General features: G+C 38.4%; 1 protein-coding gene across 12 annotated transcripts in view; it reads left to right on the top strand.

Moving 5' to 3' along the window:
* The window catches only part of TIAM2 (TIAM Rac1 associated GEF 2), a 171,229-nt gene that overhangs the window by 151,557 nt on the left and 6,811 nt on the right, over positions 1-12,861 (top strand). For all 12 annotated transcript variants that reach the window (XM_051801665.1, XM_051801667.1, XM_051801674.1 and 9 more), the window contains 6 exons: positions 6,318-6,497; positions 7,943-8,011; positions 8,385-8,510; positions 9,650-9,758; positions 10,339-10,518; positions 11,847-11,965. In XM_051801665.1, the coding sequence (XP_051657625.1) occupies positions 6,318-6,497; positions 7,943-8,011; positions 8,385-8,510; positions 9,650-9,758; positions 10,339-10,518; positions 11,847-11,965 (783 nt within the window). The remainder of the gene's footprint in view (positions 1-6,317; positions 6,498-7,942; positions 8,012-8,384; positions 8,511-9,649; positions 9,759-10,338; positions 10,519-11,846; positions 11,966-12,861) is intronic.

The raw sequence follows: 12,861 nt of genomic DNA, 5'->3' as shown, positions 1-12,861 counted from the left end.
CCTGCACTGTTTGCTGCTAGGCTCCAGCAAATCGTTATTTCTTGCATCTGTCAGAGAAAGGACTAAGATCCATATTTTGACAAGAAGTGGGATGGTTTTAAAAAGATTTTTGAGGGAAATTTGGAAGTAACTGTAGCATGAAAGTTTTAACTGTTTCTCTTTTTTTCACAAATAAATTAGGATTGTGGAAATAGGGAGGAAAAAATATTGCTGGGGAAATATAAGAAGGCTGTAAATATGTTACACAGGTGGTAGAAAAATACATGAGCCTTCTGCAATAAAATTGACAACATCAGGATAAGGGCATGGGGATGGAAGAGCCTGAATGTTTTCACAAAATCAGGGTTTGGGAAAATTTTTGTGTGTTTTGATATTACCTGATGAGAGTCTCCTTTTTGTGACCGGGGTTTTAGGGTTCCTCTCTCTTTGTTTTCCTACTGCTCGCATCCTTACATTTTGTATAGTCAGGATTTAATGTTCTGCAGTGGAAATTTCTTTGTTTTCCTTTTGACTTTGGTGTGAGTTGGGTCAGGTGTCACTGGGGACTGATATTAGAGAAGCTGAGCCCAGCAATTCTGACCTCAGTGGTTACTGCTAGTCCTGAGGACCTGGTCGATGCAGGCTCTTGGGCCCAGATTCATGTGGCGTGACTTGGTTTATAACTAGAGATTCAGACAAGTACTTCAGTCACCACTGGTACTTCTTTTGTACTCAAGGAGCAAAATGTGGCAAGTGAGAGGGAAGATTTGCCACCATGAAAATATCAATAGCTCAGGCACCACATCAGGTGGGTTGCATCTTAGCTGTTTTACACAGTTGTATGTTCAGCCTTCTCTCAGGCCTTTGTGCTGTCCAGAAAGAGTTATTGGGTCATCAACCCTTCTTCTTATTGTACTTGTGATTTCCAAATGAGGTTGGTGACATCTACTGACTTTGCTAATGTAAATCTCCTTGAAATTGGGAAATTCTAACTCAAAGACAGAAGTTCATTGTTAATTCCTCGCCTGTTCTATAGTCTGGTAGTGTCTAGCATGGCAATATCTCATACTGCAGTATGTAGGGGTTGCTTCTCCCTCCTTAAAGCATAACTCTAACTATGCTTCACTTATTGCTATGAAGGCTCTGAGTGGAGTGGACATTTCCAAAAATATCCTTCTTTTAGCAAAGTTTTAAACATTTCAATTAAAAGACATGCAAGAGATACAATGAAACAAAACAGACCCATAAAATTTCAGCAGTGAATGGCTTTGAAGTTGGGTAAAGGAGAAGGAGCAGAAGATAAGTGATGACTGAGGCTACCGCTTTGTTTTAGCTTCCAAAAGCTTTGTTTTAGCTTTGTTGCTGCTCCAAAGCTGAGTATCACTCTTGCCCAAACATCTGTGGTGAAAATCCCACAAGGTATTTTTCAGTAAAACACTGCTGACATTTTTCAGTTTTATTGAACAAATTAGAGGAGTGATGTACTGTATTGTAACTGTGTAACGTAAAGCAACCTTTTTCAGTGGTCTTTAAGGAAGCTAAGGCCTGCAACTTTCTAGCCTTTTATGTTTCTTGGTTACATCTCTGAGATGTCAGACATGTCCATAGAGTGTTGCAACCACAAAAAAAGGAGGCTGTTAGGGCTATACTTTGTTCTGGAAAGAAGCACCTCCCAACAAAGTAAAAGTGATGGACATCTCCAAGATGTCCCTTTACTCAGAGTGAGAGATGTAAAGGCATCTCTGGCCAGTTGTTAATTTCTCAAAATTCTATGTAATTGTATTTCTTCTGCTGACTAGTGCATTCAGTCTTCCTTGAATTACCTATATCAGACAGAGCTGAGCTGTTAGCTGTTCATTTGTAGAGGGCACAAGCCTAATCTGTTTCTGCAGGATTTTTCTGACCAGGTTTCCTCTTTAGGATAGGAAAGGACTGGTGATCCACCCCATAGATGTGGTCAGTGCCCTGCACAATGGTAGAGAAACCTGAAAACTCTTCAAAGGGCATGCATGGTTTTCACCTCACTAAGGAGTCTTTCTTAAGCTGTGTAGAGTTTTCTAAGACTACTCAAAATATTCCTTTCCATCACTTTTTCAAACAAATCCTGACAGACTGATGGAGTACATGATATGTATAAATGAGGGTAAAGTAAATAGCAATGTGCAGAGACACCGTAACACTAATTGACCTTGTGCAGCATTTATGCTCCATCAGTATCATTTGGTAGAAAGTCACAGGGTAGCCATGAAATCATTGTGCTAGTTCTTAGCCACTGCTGATTAATGTCTTCTGCTCTCTCACCGATTAATTTTATGGAGTTTTGTTACTCTGGTGGGGATAGCACAGCCTCAAATGATGATACGCTTGTCTGCAAGGAGCAAAGCAAATCTGTAAGACATCCTTGTAAGATTATCCTTTTATTCTCTTTAGGGGAATAATCTGTAGTATTTCTTATCACAGGTATTATTGCAAATGGAATGTGCTTTCATGTCCATCTGACAAGCTGAGCACCTCTGCAGTGGTTCACTGCTGTGGGTCAAGGTTACAACTATGTGGACTGGAACTTTTCCTTCTAAGGTTACTATGGGCAGTCCACAGTCACAGGGAATACTCCCTACAAAAGGATGTGGGACCTAAGTCTGAGTCTCAAAGATGCAGGGATGACAAAACTGTGTCTCAAGGCTACTTCTAAACATCCTTCTGTTTTCTTAGAGGCCGAGAAAGTATGGGACAGGAGGTTGCTTCCCCTGACTGCTAGATGTGTGGAAGTTTATACAGCTTTGTTAGAAAATCTTTAAATATGGCAAATAAAACAGCACAACACCACTTAGCTTCCTTCTACTTGAAATGCTTGGGTTTTTTTCTATAAACCATGCATAAACTCCATTTGTCTTTCCCTATTCTAGCACTGTTAGTCTAAATTTTGGATATTTAACCTTATCTGTCTGCACTACAGTGCCAAAGGTAAGCTGAAGCTGCTTGCAATCCCCTGTACATCCTGCTGAAAGTGGCATATGTAAGCTCAAGTAAAGGATTTTTGAAGGAAGTTTGCTACTTCCACTGTACTCTCTTTTCAACTTTTATCTGTACCCAACTACTTTGCAGCCTTGTCCACAGTAAGTCATCTGGACTTTTCTTTTTACCGATTTAAATGTTTTTATTCTAATGAGCTGCACACTATAAAGGTCAGCATAAATACTTTTTTTACCATTTACTAAGTACAGGCAGTCTTGGTCTTGTGCAAATAAAAACAGCAGCTGTGTGCTCTCAAGGCATTTATCAGTTGCATCTGAGAGTCAAATCTGCCTGTGTTAGACATTGCAATGTCAGTGTCAGGACAAATTCAGGGTTAATTCCTACCTTAGTTCAATATTACAGTGGATATATGTAGTATCAAATGGGGGTTCCTCTTGAGACTTCTTGGCTTAAGGGCACTTGATTGCCAAGCTCTAATTTGACATCCAGAATGCCCAGGTGGCTTTGAAATCCCAGCTGCAGCCAGTAACAGGGCAGAGGCTGAGCCTCCCCTACCCAGGCATAAAAGATACAAAAGAGATGTTCTTAGGGGTTGTCACTAGTCTTTCTAGAAAAGATCTGTTTTAAACAGTTTAAAAGAGCAGGAAATGGTTTAGTGTTGGAGGCAGAAAGTAGCATCCTGGGCACTGGGGAAAAAAGGTAGAGATCCCAGCCTGGGTGGTAAGGGAGTTTTGGGAAGAAACATGAAGCAGGAATTGTTTTTATACGTACTTATTTGTTACTATGAAGTTTCTCATTAATGCTAAGCTCTTTGTCAAGAAAAAGTGCTTCTACTGGCAAAAGGGGTTCCTGCATCTTCTATGGTCCGTGCAATGTGTATGAGTGAATGTGAAATATTTTTGTGATCATGTAGCATTTCATGCTTGCTTTGACCCAAATGTAAATACCACAGTGGGTACAAAGGGTGATGTCTGGATATTGCACAGTCTGGAATCTCCACATAAAGGGAAGGACAGAGAGCAGCAAGACTTCAGGAAAGGACAAGATCCTGTGAGCAGCACAGGAGGTCAAGAGCAATATTTTTAATGCCAAATTTGCATGTATTTTCAGGAACATATTAAAGTTTATAAAAATCAGTGCTTGTTTGCTGTACCTGAGAGGTAATCCTGTGCTTTGGGATTAGACCAGTTATACAGAATAATTTCTGACATAAAAATTACATGACCAAAAAGTATCTATGTTGAGGAGTATTATGTATTTCCATATGCTTTCTTATCCAGTGTTTCTTGGTGACAGATGCAGCTCTGACCTCAAAACTGAAGGGGATGTAGAAATAGCATGTTCCCCAATGTCTGCCTGCTCTCTATGGGAAGGTGGTTGAGGAGGAATAGAGGACTTCTAACTCCTCCATGTAAAACTGTGCCTGGTGATGATGCTTATGACTTTCTTTCAACAGGCTGCTTTGCATCCTTGATCTTGGTGTCCTTGATCAGTCATCAGGCTGATGTAAATCAAGCTACCCACGTGCAGCTTGAGCTGTAGAGAGTGTAACATCTGAGACATTCTGATGCAAATACAAACCTTTCTGACATCAGAAACAAAGAAAAAAAACTGAAGTACTTTGGCATTCAGCTGTTTAGAAGTTGCTTTGAAATAACATGCATACACACACACCCCTCTTCCTAAATTAAGTTGTGATTTGTTTCCAAACCACTAATTAATTTTAGTTTCACAGACTGACTCTGATTTTCAAATGTATTTCATCGGTGTGCAGCTGTAATTCCAACAAACACCATTCAATTTTTTCTGTTGCATTTTGTTGGGTCCTAATAAGTGTTGAAAATACTAAATGTATCTAAATTTTATAGTCCTGCAAACTGTCATTATACAAAACCGTGAAGCTGATTGCATGTATCGGTGAGGAAAGTAACTTAATTTTTTTTAGAGTGGTGGCATTGTTTAAAACTGGAAGATGTGAAGCTACAGAGTAATATGGACTACATGGCAAATATCTGAAATTTTAACATTTATTTTCATCATATAGGTGTTTTATCACAGGAATGGTTGAGATTAAATATCGCAAATTCATTTAGCCTCCACCCTACTGAAGGCTTTGTATAGCTCAACTCATTTGTAGAATAACTTCTGCACTTGTTCATTTGATGGCCTAGTATGTTGGTGAACCTAGTTACACAGGTAATCAGTGGTGAACCACCCAAAAAGGATCACTTGAAACAGCATGTGGAGTAAATTACTACAGACAGTTCTGAAATGCACTCATGTCCTGATACCTTCACTGAAACAAGAGTTACACTTGATGTTAGTCCTTATTTGAATACATTTGCTAAATACAAGGTGATAAATGGCACAACATATGCAACTGTCCAGTTTCTTAGTGAGTATCTGAATGACAGAAGCACTGAAGAAATATTTCATGTAGTATCAAGGTGTTGTTAAGGTAAAATTGGGTAATGATAGTGATATTTTAGCTTTCAGAGAAATACTTTGTAAGAAAGAGAACAGTGGAATAGTTTTCAAATTAAACATTAAAGATTATTGCCTGCAAAAGTTGCTCTTGGATATTAGTGGTGGTCATACAAGAGAAAATTACCTATTTCATAATGTCAGAAATATCTCTTTCTCTTCCATCTTTACCTTACAAGATTAACTGTTGTTTTTCTATCTTCAGTTCCTACCTGGCTTGAAAATTTTCTGTTTTGTCTTTTTTCTCATTTTTATCATTCCTCTAAAGAATCTCAAAGATTTAGGTTTCCGTTTGCCTTTTTTGAAAGCAAAAGATCCTGATACGTAGTTGACTCCTTGGAGAGAAAGCATCTGAACATCTTTTGACAATGCAGGACATTGGAATTTGAATCCTCAGTTCCACGTTTCATTGTTTAAAAAGCAACAACAAAACACACAACACAATATAGGTAGCAGATGACAAATAAAAGAATTGTTCTCGATGCTTATAAGATATTTATCTACTGATTCTTTCTATTTTGATGCAGTGAGTGTTGCAAAATAAGAGAGATGGAAAACAGTGTGAAGCTACTGTCATAAGAATCAAAGTATATCTGCTCTCTCATCTTTTGCATCTCACAAGCTTGTCTCTGAAGACTGAAAATAATTTGCACTGGAAAATCACTAGAAAATTTTAAATTAATTTTACTGCTGTGATCTGGATCTGCTATAAATTAAAGCTGTTCAAAGCTATCAAGATACACATCAGACAAAAATCAATGGCAAGCTCTGGCCCCTGAATTTGGAACAAGACCAAAATTGGAGGAATTTAGAAATAATTGTAGTAGAGCTTGTATTCTGAAAACATTGGCGTTTGTCTCTTTCTTCTGACTTAACAGAGTGCGGAACAGATCAGTGCATTGTGCCGGAACTTCCAAGAAGTCCAAGCAAGCAGTATGGAAGGACAGAAGGACAACCAGGATCCACCTCCACGACCACTGGCTCGCCACCTTTCTGATGCAGATAGATTGAGAAAAGTCATCCAAGAACTTATGGACACTGAGAAATCTTATGTCAAGGTAAAAAAAAATAAAGTCTGGCTCGCTACAGCCTTGTTTTTGAGGCTGACCATAACTTGTGGATGTTCTTTAATATTTCATGCTTATCTTTATATAACCAGCCCTCAACAAGGGCCATAAGCTACAAAGTCTGCTTATCTACTTGTTCCTGTTGTTTTCAGCAGGCTTGTTCCTGTAACAGGGGCTGTAGGATTTGATGTAGTAGCATTAGTTCTAGTCAATTTGTAGTTACATCGGAGAGTGGTAATTTGTGGGGAGCAGATACCTGCAATACAAAAACAGGTTTTAGGGAATGTTGCCCTAGTTTTCAAGATGCAAATAAATCTGGTAGAAGAACAGATTAGTCGCCTACAAATCAGAAAAAAAGTTTAACCGTGGAAAATAGCTAAAAGTCACAACTCCAGTTGGTTGTAGCATCACACATATGTTATTTCTCCTCTGACTGGTAAGTCCGTAATTTGTTAGATATATCTCTCTTCTTTTTATAAACCCCAAATTGATGTGACTGGATGCCAAAAGAAACATGAAAACGTTGATTTCATTGACCTTTAGCACAGAGGAGTCATCTTCTTTACTGGATCTCAAAACACATAGTTACAGATGTTGCACTTGCTGCAATGATGTTTGCAGAAGAGAACACACTTTGTCTTTGTACATCCACCAGTATACTGATACAGCCATATGCTCTAAAGCTTGAGAAAGCTTTATGGAACATGGACCCCCATGTATGTCCTGATGCTTCTGTTCGAGGAATTGCTTGAACAAAGCATGACCATGGAGATCACTGATTTATATGAAATTTTGCACCAGGAAAAATCCTGGCAGGTTGCACATACTCGTTGTGATGTTCTCAGGTAGTTGCTTGTTACTCCTTCTACATAGAATTTCTGGTGTTTCTCTTCTCGGAGTCGGAAAGCTGTGCAGGGGGCCCCAGCTCTGACATCATACTTTGTTGTGGGATAGTTAAAGCATTCAAAAGTAGCACCAGTTCCTTGAAGAGCTGACTGAAAAAGCCCTTGATCACATCCACCTGACAACGTAACTGAGTACTTTATTAACTAATAGGATTTTAAAATACTACATGTCCCCCTGAATTTTACTACAGATGTTTAAATGAGTGGCTATTAATATGGTTTGTCTAACACACATGAACAGAGGGACTCAACAGAAAACCATCATCTGTAACATTTTTTCCTCATGCTAGGGTAAAATATAATTTGTTATAATCAAGCTGTAAAGCTTTAAGGATGAAACAAAAACATTATACTGAATCAGTTTGTGTCTAATTTAGCAATAACTTCAGTGCTAACAACATGCAAGTGATTTTGTTACTGGAAACTAATTTTATCTCTATTTTGTTCCCAAAACTTACCCCTATCTCAAGGTCACAAAAAGAGCAATTTCAAAATGTTACATAAAAAGTGAACAAATACTCTTTCTTGCAGGACTTGAGCTGCCTCTTTGAGCTGTACTTGGAACCCCTTCAAAATGAAACCTTCCTCACTCAGGATGAGGTGAGGGATAACTGAAATACATGCTTTTCATTCTTTTATGGGTTAAGACCTTGGCACTTGGGTTTTTCATTACTGAGAGTATGATAGAAAAAGCAGACAACAAAGATAACAAAAAAGGAATTATACCAGTCAGTGCCTTTTTGTCTCGTGTGTGCATCACTTCTTTTTCCTAAAGGGTAATCGTTCTTCTGAATTAACTGCTAAGAAATCTTCACTTTTTGTGTGGATTTTTTTATAAAACCCCTTTGAAAAGTATTAACAAAGACACTAGTGGCCTTTGCAACCTCTTTGTGTGTTACGTCTCTTTAGTCCACTGTTTTCATAAGACTACTCTTATGGAGTGCTGTACTTCATAGCTTGATGTTTTTCACAGATGGAGTCCTTGTTTGGCAGTCTGCCAGAAATGCTGGATTTCCAGAAGGTGTTTTTGGAGACCCTTGAAGACGGAATATCTTCTTCCTCAGATTTTAATACATTGGAAACACCATCTCAGTTCCGGGTAAATACTTCATCATTTCATACTTTGTAGTGTGCCTGAAAATGTTTGTGAAAATCTGGCTTTAAGAAGTTTCTGGCTCTAAGAAGTTTCATATGGTTGCTTTTATGTTTGAAGCTTTATTTTGGCTTACAGACTTCTATTCAGCAATGAAAGATATGTGCTATTTTTCATGGTTTTATCTTCGCTTAGCAGAAGATGCAACATGGGAAAACACAGAGTAGACTTTGAGTACTCTATAAACTAGCAGTGCTTGTGATGCAGAACTCCTTTTGTAGAAAGGTTACTGTTGCTGTGCTGAATTCTGCCCTGCCCGTGCTTCTCCCTGCTGTTCTCAACTTACCTGCTACAGACTGGGAGCTTTTCTTATGTGAGGTCCAAGAAGAGGGCCTACAAAGTGTAAATGGCTGTAGCACCATCCAGTACCTTCCTAATGGGAAATGGAGTCACTGGCTCAGGACTGAGCGAGACTGCTGGCAGGTGTCCCAAACACTCGCTGCATTTTGTGGAGCAAACATTGATTAAAAAGAGGGGAGAGGGCTGCTCTCCTCCTCCCTCACGACTCCTCTTTTTTATATTTGCTTTAGGAGGCATTTTCTAAAAACCTCTCTCTTGTGATTCAATCCCTCCCACATCTTCCCAACCTCCTCTTCATCCAAGAACATCAGAGGTGCCCTGTAATTACCACCTGCCGGAAAAAAGGAAAACAGTTGAAAAGCAATCCTGTATTTGTTTTACACTGTCCCTTCTGGCTTTGGCACTTTTATGCCTTGCTTCCTATTGCTCATGTTTTTTTCCCAGCACAGCATAGTTACATGTCTATTGATTTTTGTTCCTGTGCTGCCTGAAATATACAGTAAAACAGAATATCTGCAGTGGTGTTACCTGCTCAGGAAGAAAGAAGAAAATTGCAGGCTATGCCTAAGTAGGCTGACCTCTATACTCAGCAAAATACAAAAACATCATTGAATTACTACCAGTAGTATACTCATGTTATATATGTGTATGTATATATACATAAAAAATACAAGATATGTGTAGAAAGATAGCAGATAATCACAACATTGAGTCTGCATGTCATGTTCCTCAATATTTATTTAGGATTCTAGCAATGAATTAACATCTGATTGTGTTGATTTCAGAAATTGCTGTTTTCCCTTGGAGGCTCCTTTCTGTATTATGCTGACCACTTCAAACTGTACAGTGGCTTCTGTGCAAACCACATCAAAGTTCAGAAAGTTCTTGAGAGAGGTAATTTATTGTCTTCATTATTGTAATTTATTTGCATGAATTCAAACTGCAGTGAACTACTGTAAAAAATCTTGCAACTTGGTAAATCAAAAAATGAATATTGGTACAAAACAAGGACTGATCAGGTATCTTTCAATAGGAAGAGCAAAGATCAGAGGTTCTGCTGTAGTATGTATAGACCTGAAGAATGAGATTCCTTTTGTAACCTCTAGGCCGTAGCCTGGATAGCTACAGAAACATCTTCCACAAGTTTGTGCTGTCTGCAGACCCAGACTCCAAAAAGCAGCAACAAATGGTAGAATAAGTTTGGGATTACTTCCTCTACCATTCATTGCAGTTCAGTGGAAAAATTACATTGAGGAATAATCTCACCTTGATAAAATTGCTCTCTCAGCCCTTAAGAATGTTATTTCATGCAGGAAATTATTATGAAATGAATAGTGTATACTACTCTGTAAACCATCTATTGAAAAGGGTGAGAGTTTTGGTGCTGGGTTCAAGTTGCAATTCCATACTTTCCAATTATTGTAGCTTCTATGACCTCCATGTTCAACTGACCAACTCTTTTTTTTACATCTAGCCAAAACAGATAGTGCCTTTAAGACCTTTCTGGATGCTCGAAATCCCACAAAGCAACATTCTTCTACACTGGAGTCATATCTCATAAAGCCTGTTCAGAGAGTGCTGAAATATCCTCTGCTTTTAAAAGAGCTGGTGTCTCTGACAGATAACGAGAGTGAGGAGCACTATCATTTGACAGGTAACTTCTTCCTTTCTTCTACAGGAATGAATATGAGTTAAGTTTTATTTCCTCCCCTTTCTGAAGATACAAGTAGGCATTCTGATAGATAGCACAGAACCTAGAGAGAAGTCCCTCCCTCTCCTTAAAAATAATTAGGTTTCTTGTGTTTTTAGCTACCTGGTGTGTCCAAGTCCCTTTGAGAAGTAGATATGCCCAGTATTTGCCTTGGCAAGTAGGACTGGGGTCTTTATCCTCATGCACAGGAGCATTTCAGGTCACAGTGTTGCTTTTTTTTCCCCACTTGAGAAACACTGACCAAGGCTCCATCTTGTGGTTATTATTTAGTTCTTGAAATGTGTCAAAGTTTAAGAGTACCACAGAAGGAAATTTTTGTTGTTTGAGGTTTTTCTCTGACTCTTGCTTCCGTAGAGGAGATCAAAGCTTTACAGTCTTTCTATGTAGAAAGACTTATCTGTCTAACACACATTCGAGTGCTTGCTTTTCTATGCTCTGACGCTTGGGAGTTCACCCTGACAAATTCCAGTTCAGGTCTGTCAGCACCTGGTGGATGAAAATCAAGACATTTATTTTATGGATCGATTGTCATTTTCACAAAATAGATTCAGGCAAAAATCCATTGTCAGCAAAAAGTCATGAGGCTGTTACTGGCTTCAAAGGAGTTGCTGATATTGTTCCCTTGCCCAAACAAGCTGGAGGTGATTTACTTTCAGGTCAGGATGGATGCCAAACTGCTAAAAGGTTGCAGCATTAAGAGCTGATGAAATGAAGCACCCTTTTCCAATTCCATTCTGAATTAACACAAAAATCTAATGTAATCTTGCTTGCAAAAAAACCCCAAAACTTAAACAAAATCTGACCACTAGCATTTCATTTCATGTATACAGTCCATGAGGAACTTTGTCCATTCTGTGGTGATGAAAGCAATTTCTTTCTCCTAAAGCTCATCAGGTAACTTATTCTAGAATGAGTGTAGATTACTTCAGCAATCCTAGTGGCCCTATATCTATTAGATGCAAAATTTAACTGTGGTTACTATCTTATTGCTATACATATTCAAACATTTGGAGGCTTGTCAGTGGAATGCTTATTGCAACCTTTTTTAGGCACTTAAGACACCAGATGAGCATTTTTTACTTGCTCTGATCAAGAAGTATTCCCTCTACTACTATGAGAAAGCACTGATGTAAAGCTAAAATTCAGTTCACCAGAGCTTGGGAAGACAGCATTATTTTACCTGCCTCAAGGGGAACTTAATTAAAGAAATGTCACGTTTAGAAAATACAATTGAATTACATAGCTGTCTATAAAATTTTTAAACCTTATAGAAGCACTAAAGGCAATGGAAAAAGTAGCAAGTCACATCAATGAGATGCAGAAAATATATGAAGATTATGGCACTGTATTTGACCAACTGGTTTCAGATCAAAGTGGAACAGAAAAAGAGGTAAGAGAAGAAACATGTTCTATTGACTCTTGAAGCATTATCCAGCTGTTGGGGTTTCATCTCTTCTTGAGGTAATTTTGGAAACTTAACTTTTGCTGGGCGTCCTCCATTCTCCTTTAATATTTTGACTTCTGTTTTGTATCTGCCTGTCAAGTTTCTTTTTGTCACTAGGTTATGGTAAAATTTTCAGACAGCTGCCAGAGCCGCCTTCTGGACTGACATGAATTGCAAGCAGGACTAGACATAGTTCTCAGTAGGAAAAATCCTTCTTTTTTCAAAATGTTGCAAAGATTATCCATGCCCTAAGGCATTTTGATTTTATGCTGTAGAGTTCTTAAGTTCTTAAGATATTTTTTCACCCGTATAAATGAAAATGACAATTCAAGGAGTTTCACATTAAGATCTGTTACTCTCATTCTCTACACTTCCCGTGCTGAGGCATCCATGGGTATTTGTCAGAGCAAAACCCATTAGTTATGCAGAACTGTGTGCACTCATCTCCCAGAACTGGGGCAGCAAGGTCTCCACTTAGTCATTTACATCAAACAATCACTAAGCAAATCAAATCTGTAAAGTTGGATATCAGATATGAGAGATGTCAGCTCAGTTGTTTTATTTCCGTTTGGCTACCTGGTTTCTCATCACTTATGGGAAACAAAACTTGACAGTCTGTGAGATTCTTCAGAGTTATGTTGTGTCCCCAGAAGAAAGGAGCCTCAGAGTACAAGACCTCCATTAATTCTGCCACTGGCAGTGTCATTAATACTAATTACTCTATACTTACAGCTACTAAATCAGCCAGTTCACAACTGGCTATATGTAAGTGACAGGTTATTAGGTCAATTTAATATTCTTCTAAGTTATTAATAGTGAGAACTTCTATCCAGCTTCTATAA

This window comes from Manacus candei, unplaced genomic scaffold (genome assembly GCF_025592945.1).
Source record: "Manacus candei isolate 608988 ecotype Guabito, Panama unplaced genomic scaffold, ASM2559294v1 h1tg000052l, whole genome shotgun sequence".
NCBI classification, from domain to species: Eukaryota; Metazoa; Chordata; class Aves; order Passeriformes; family Pipridae; genus Manacus; species Manacus candei.
The sequence above is the reverse complement of the archived record's forward strand: the minus strand, read 5'-3'. Positions and strand labels throughout refer to the sequence as shown.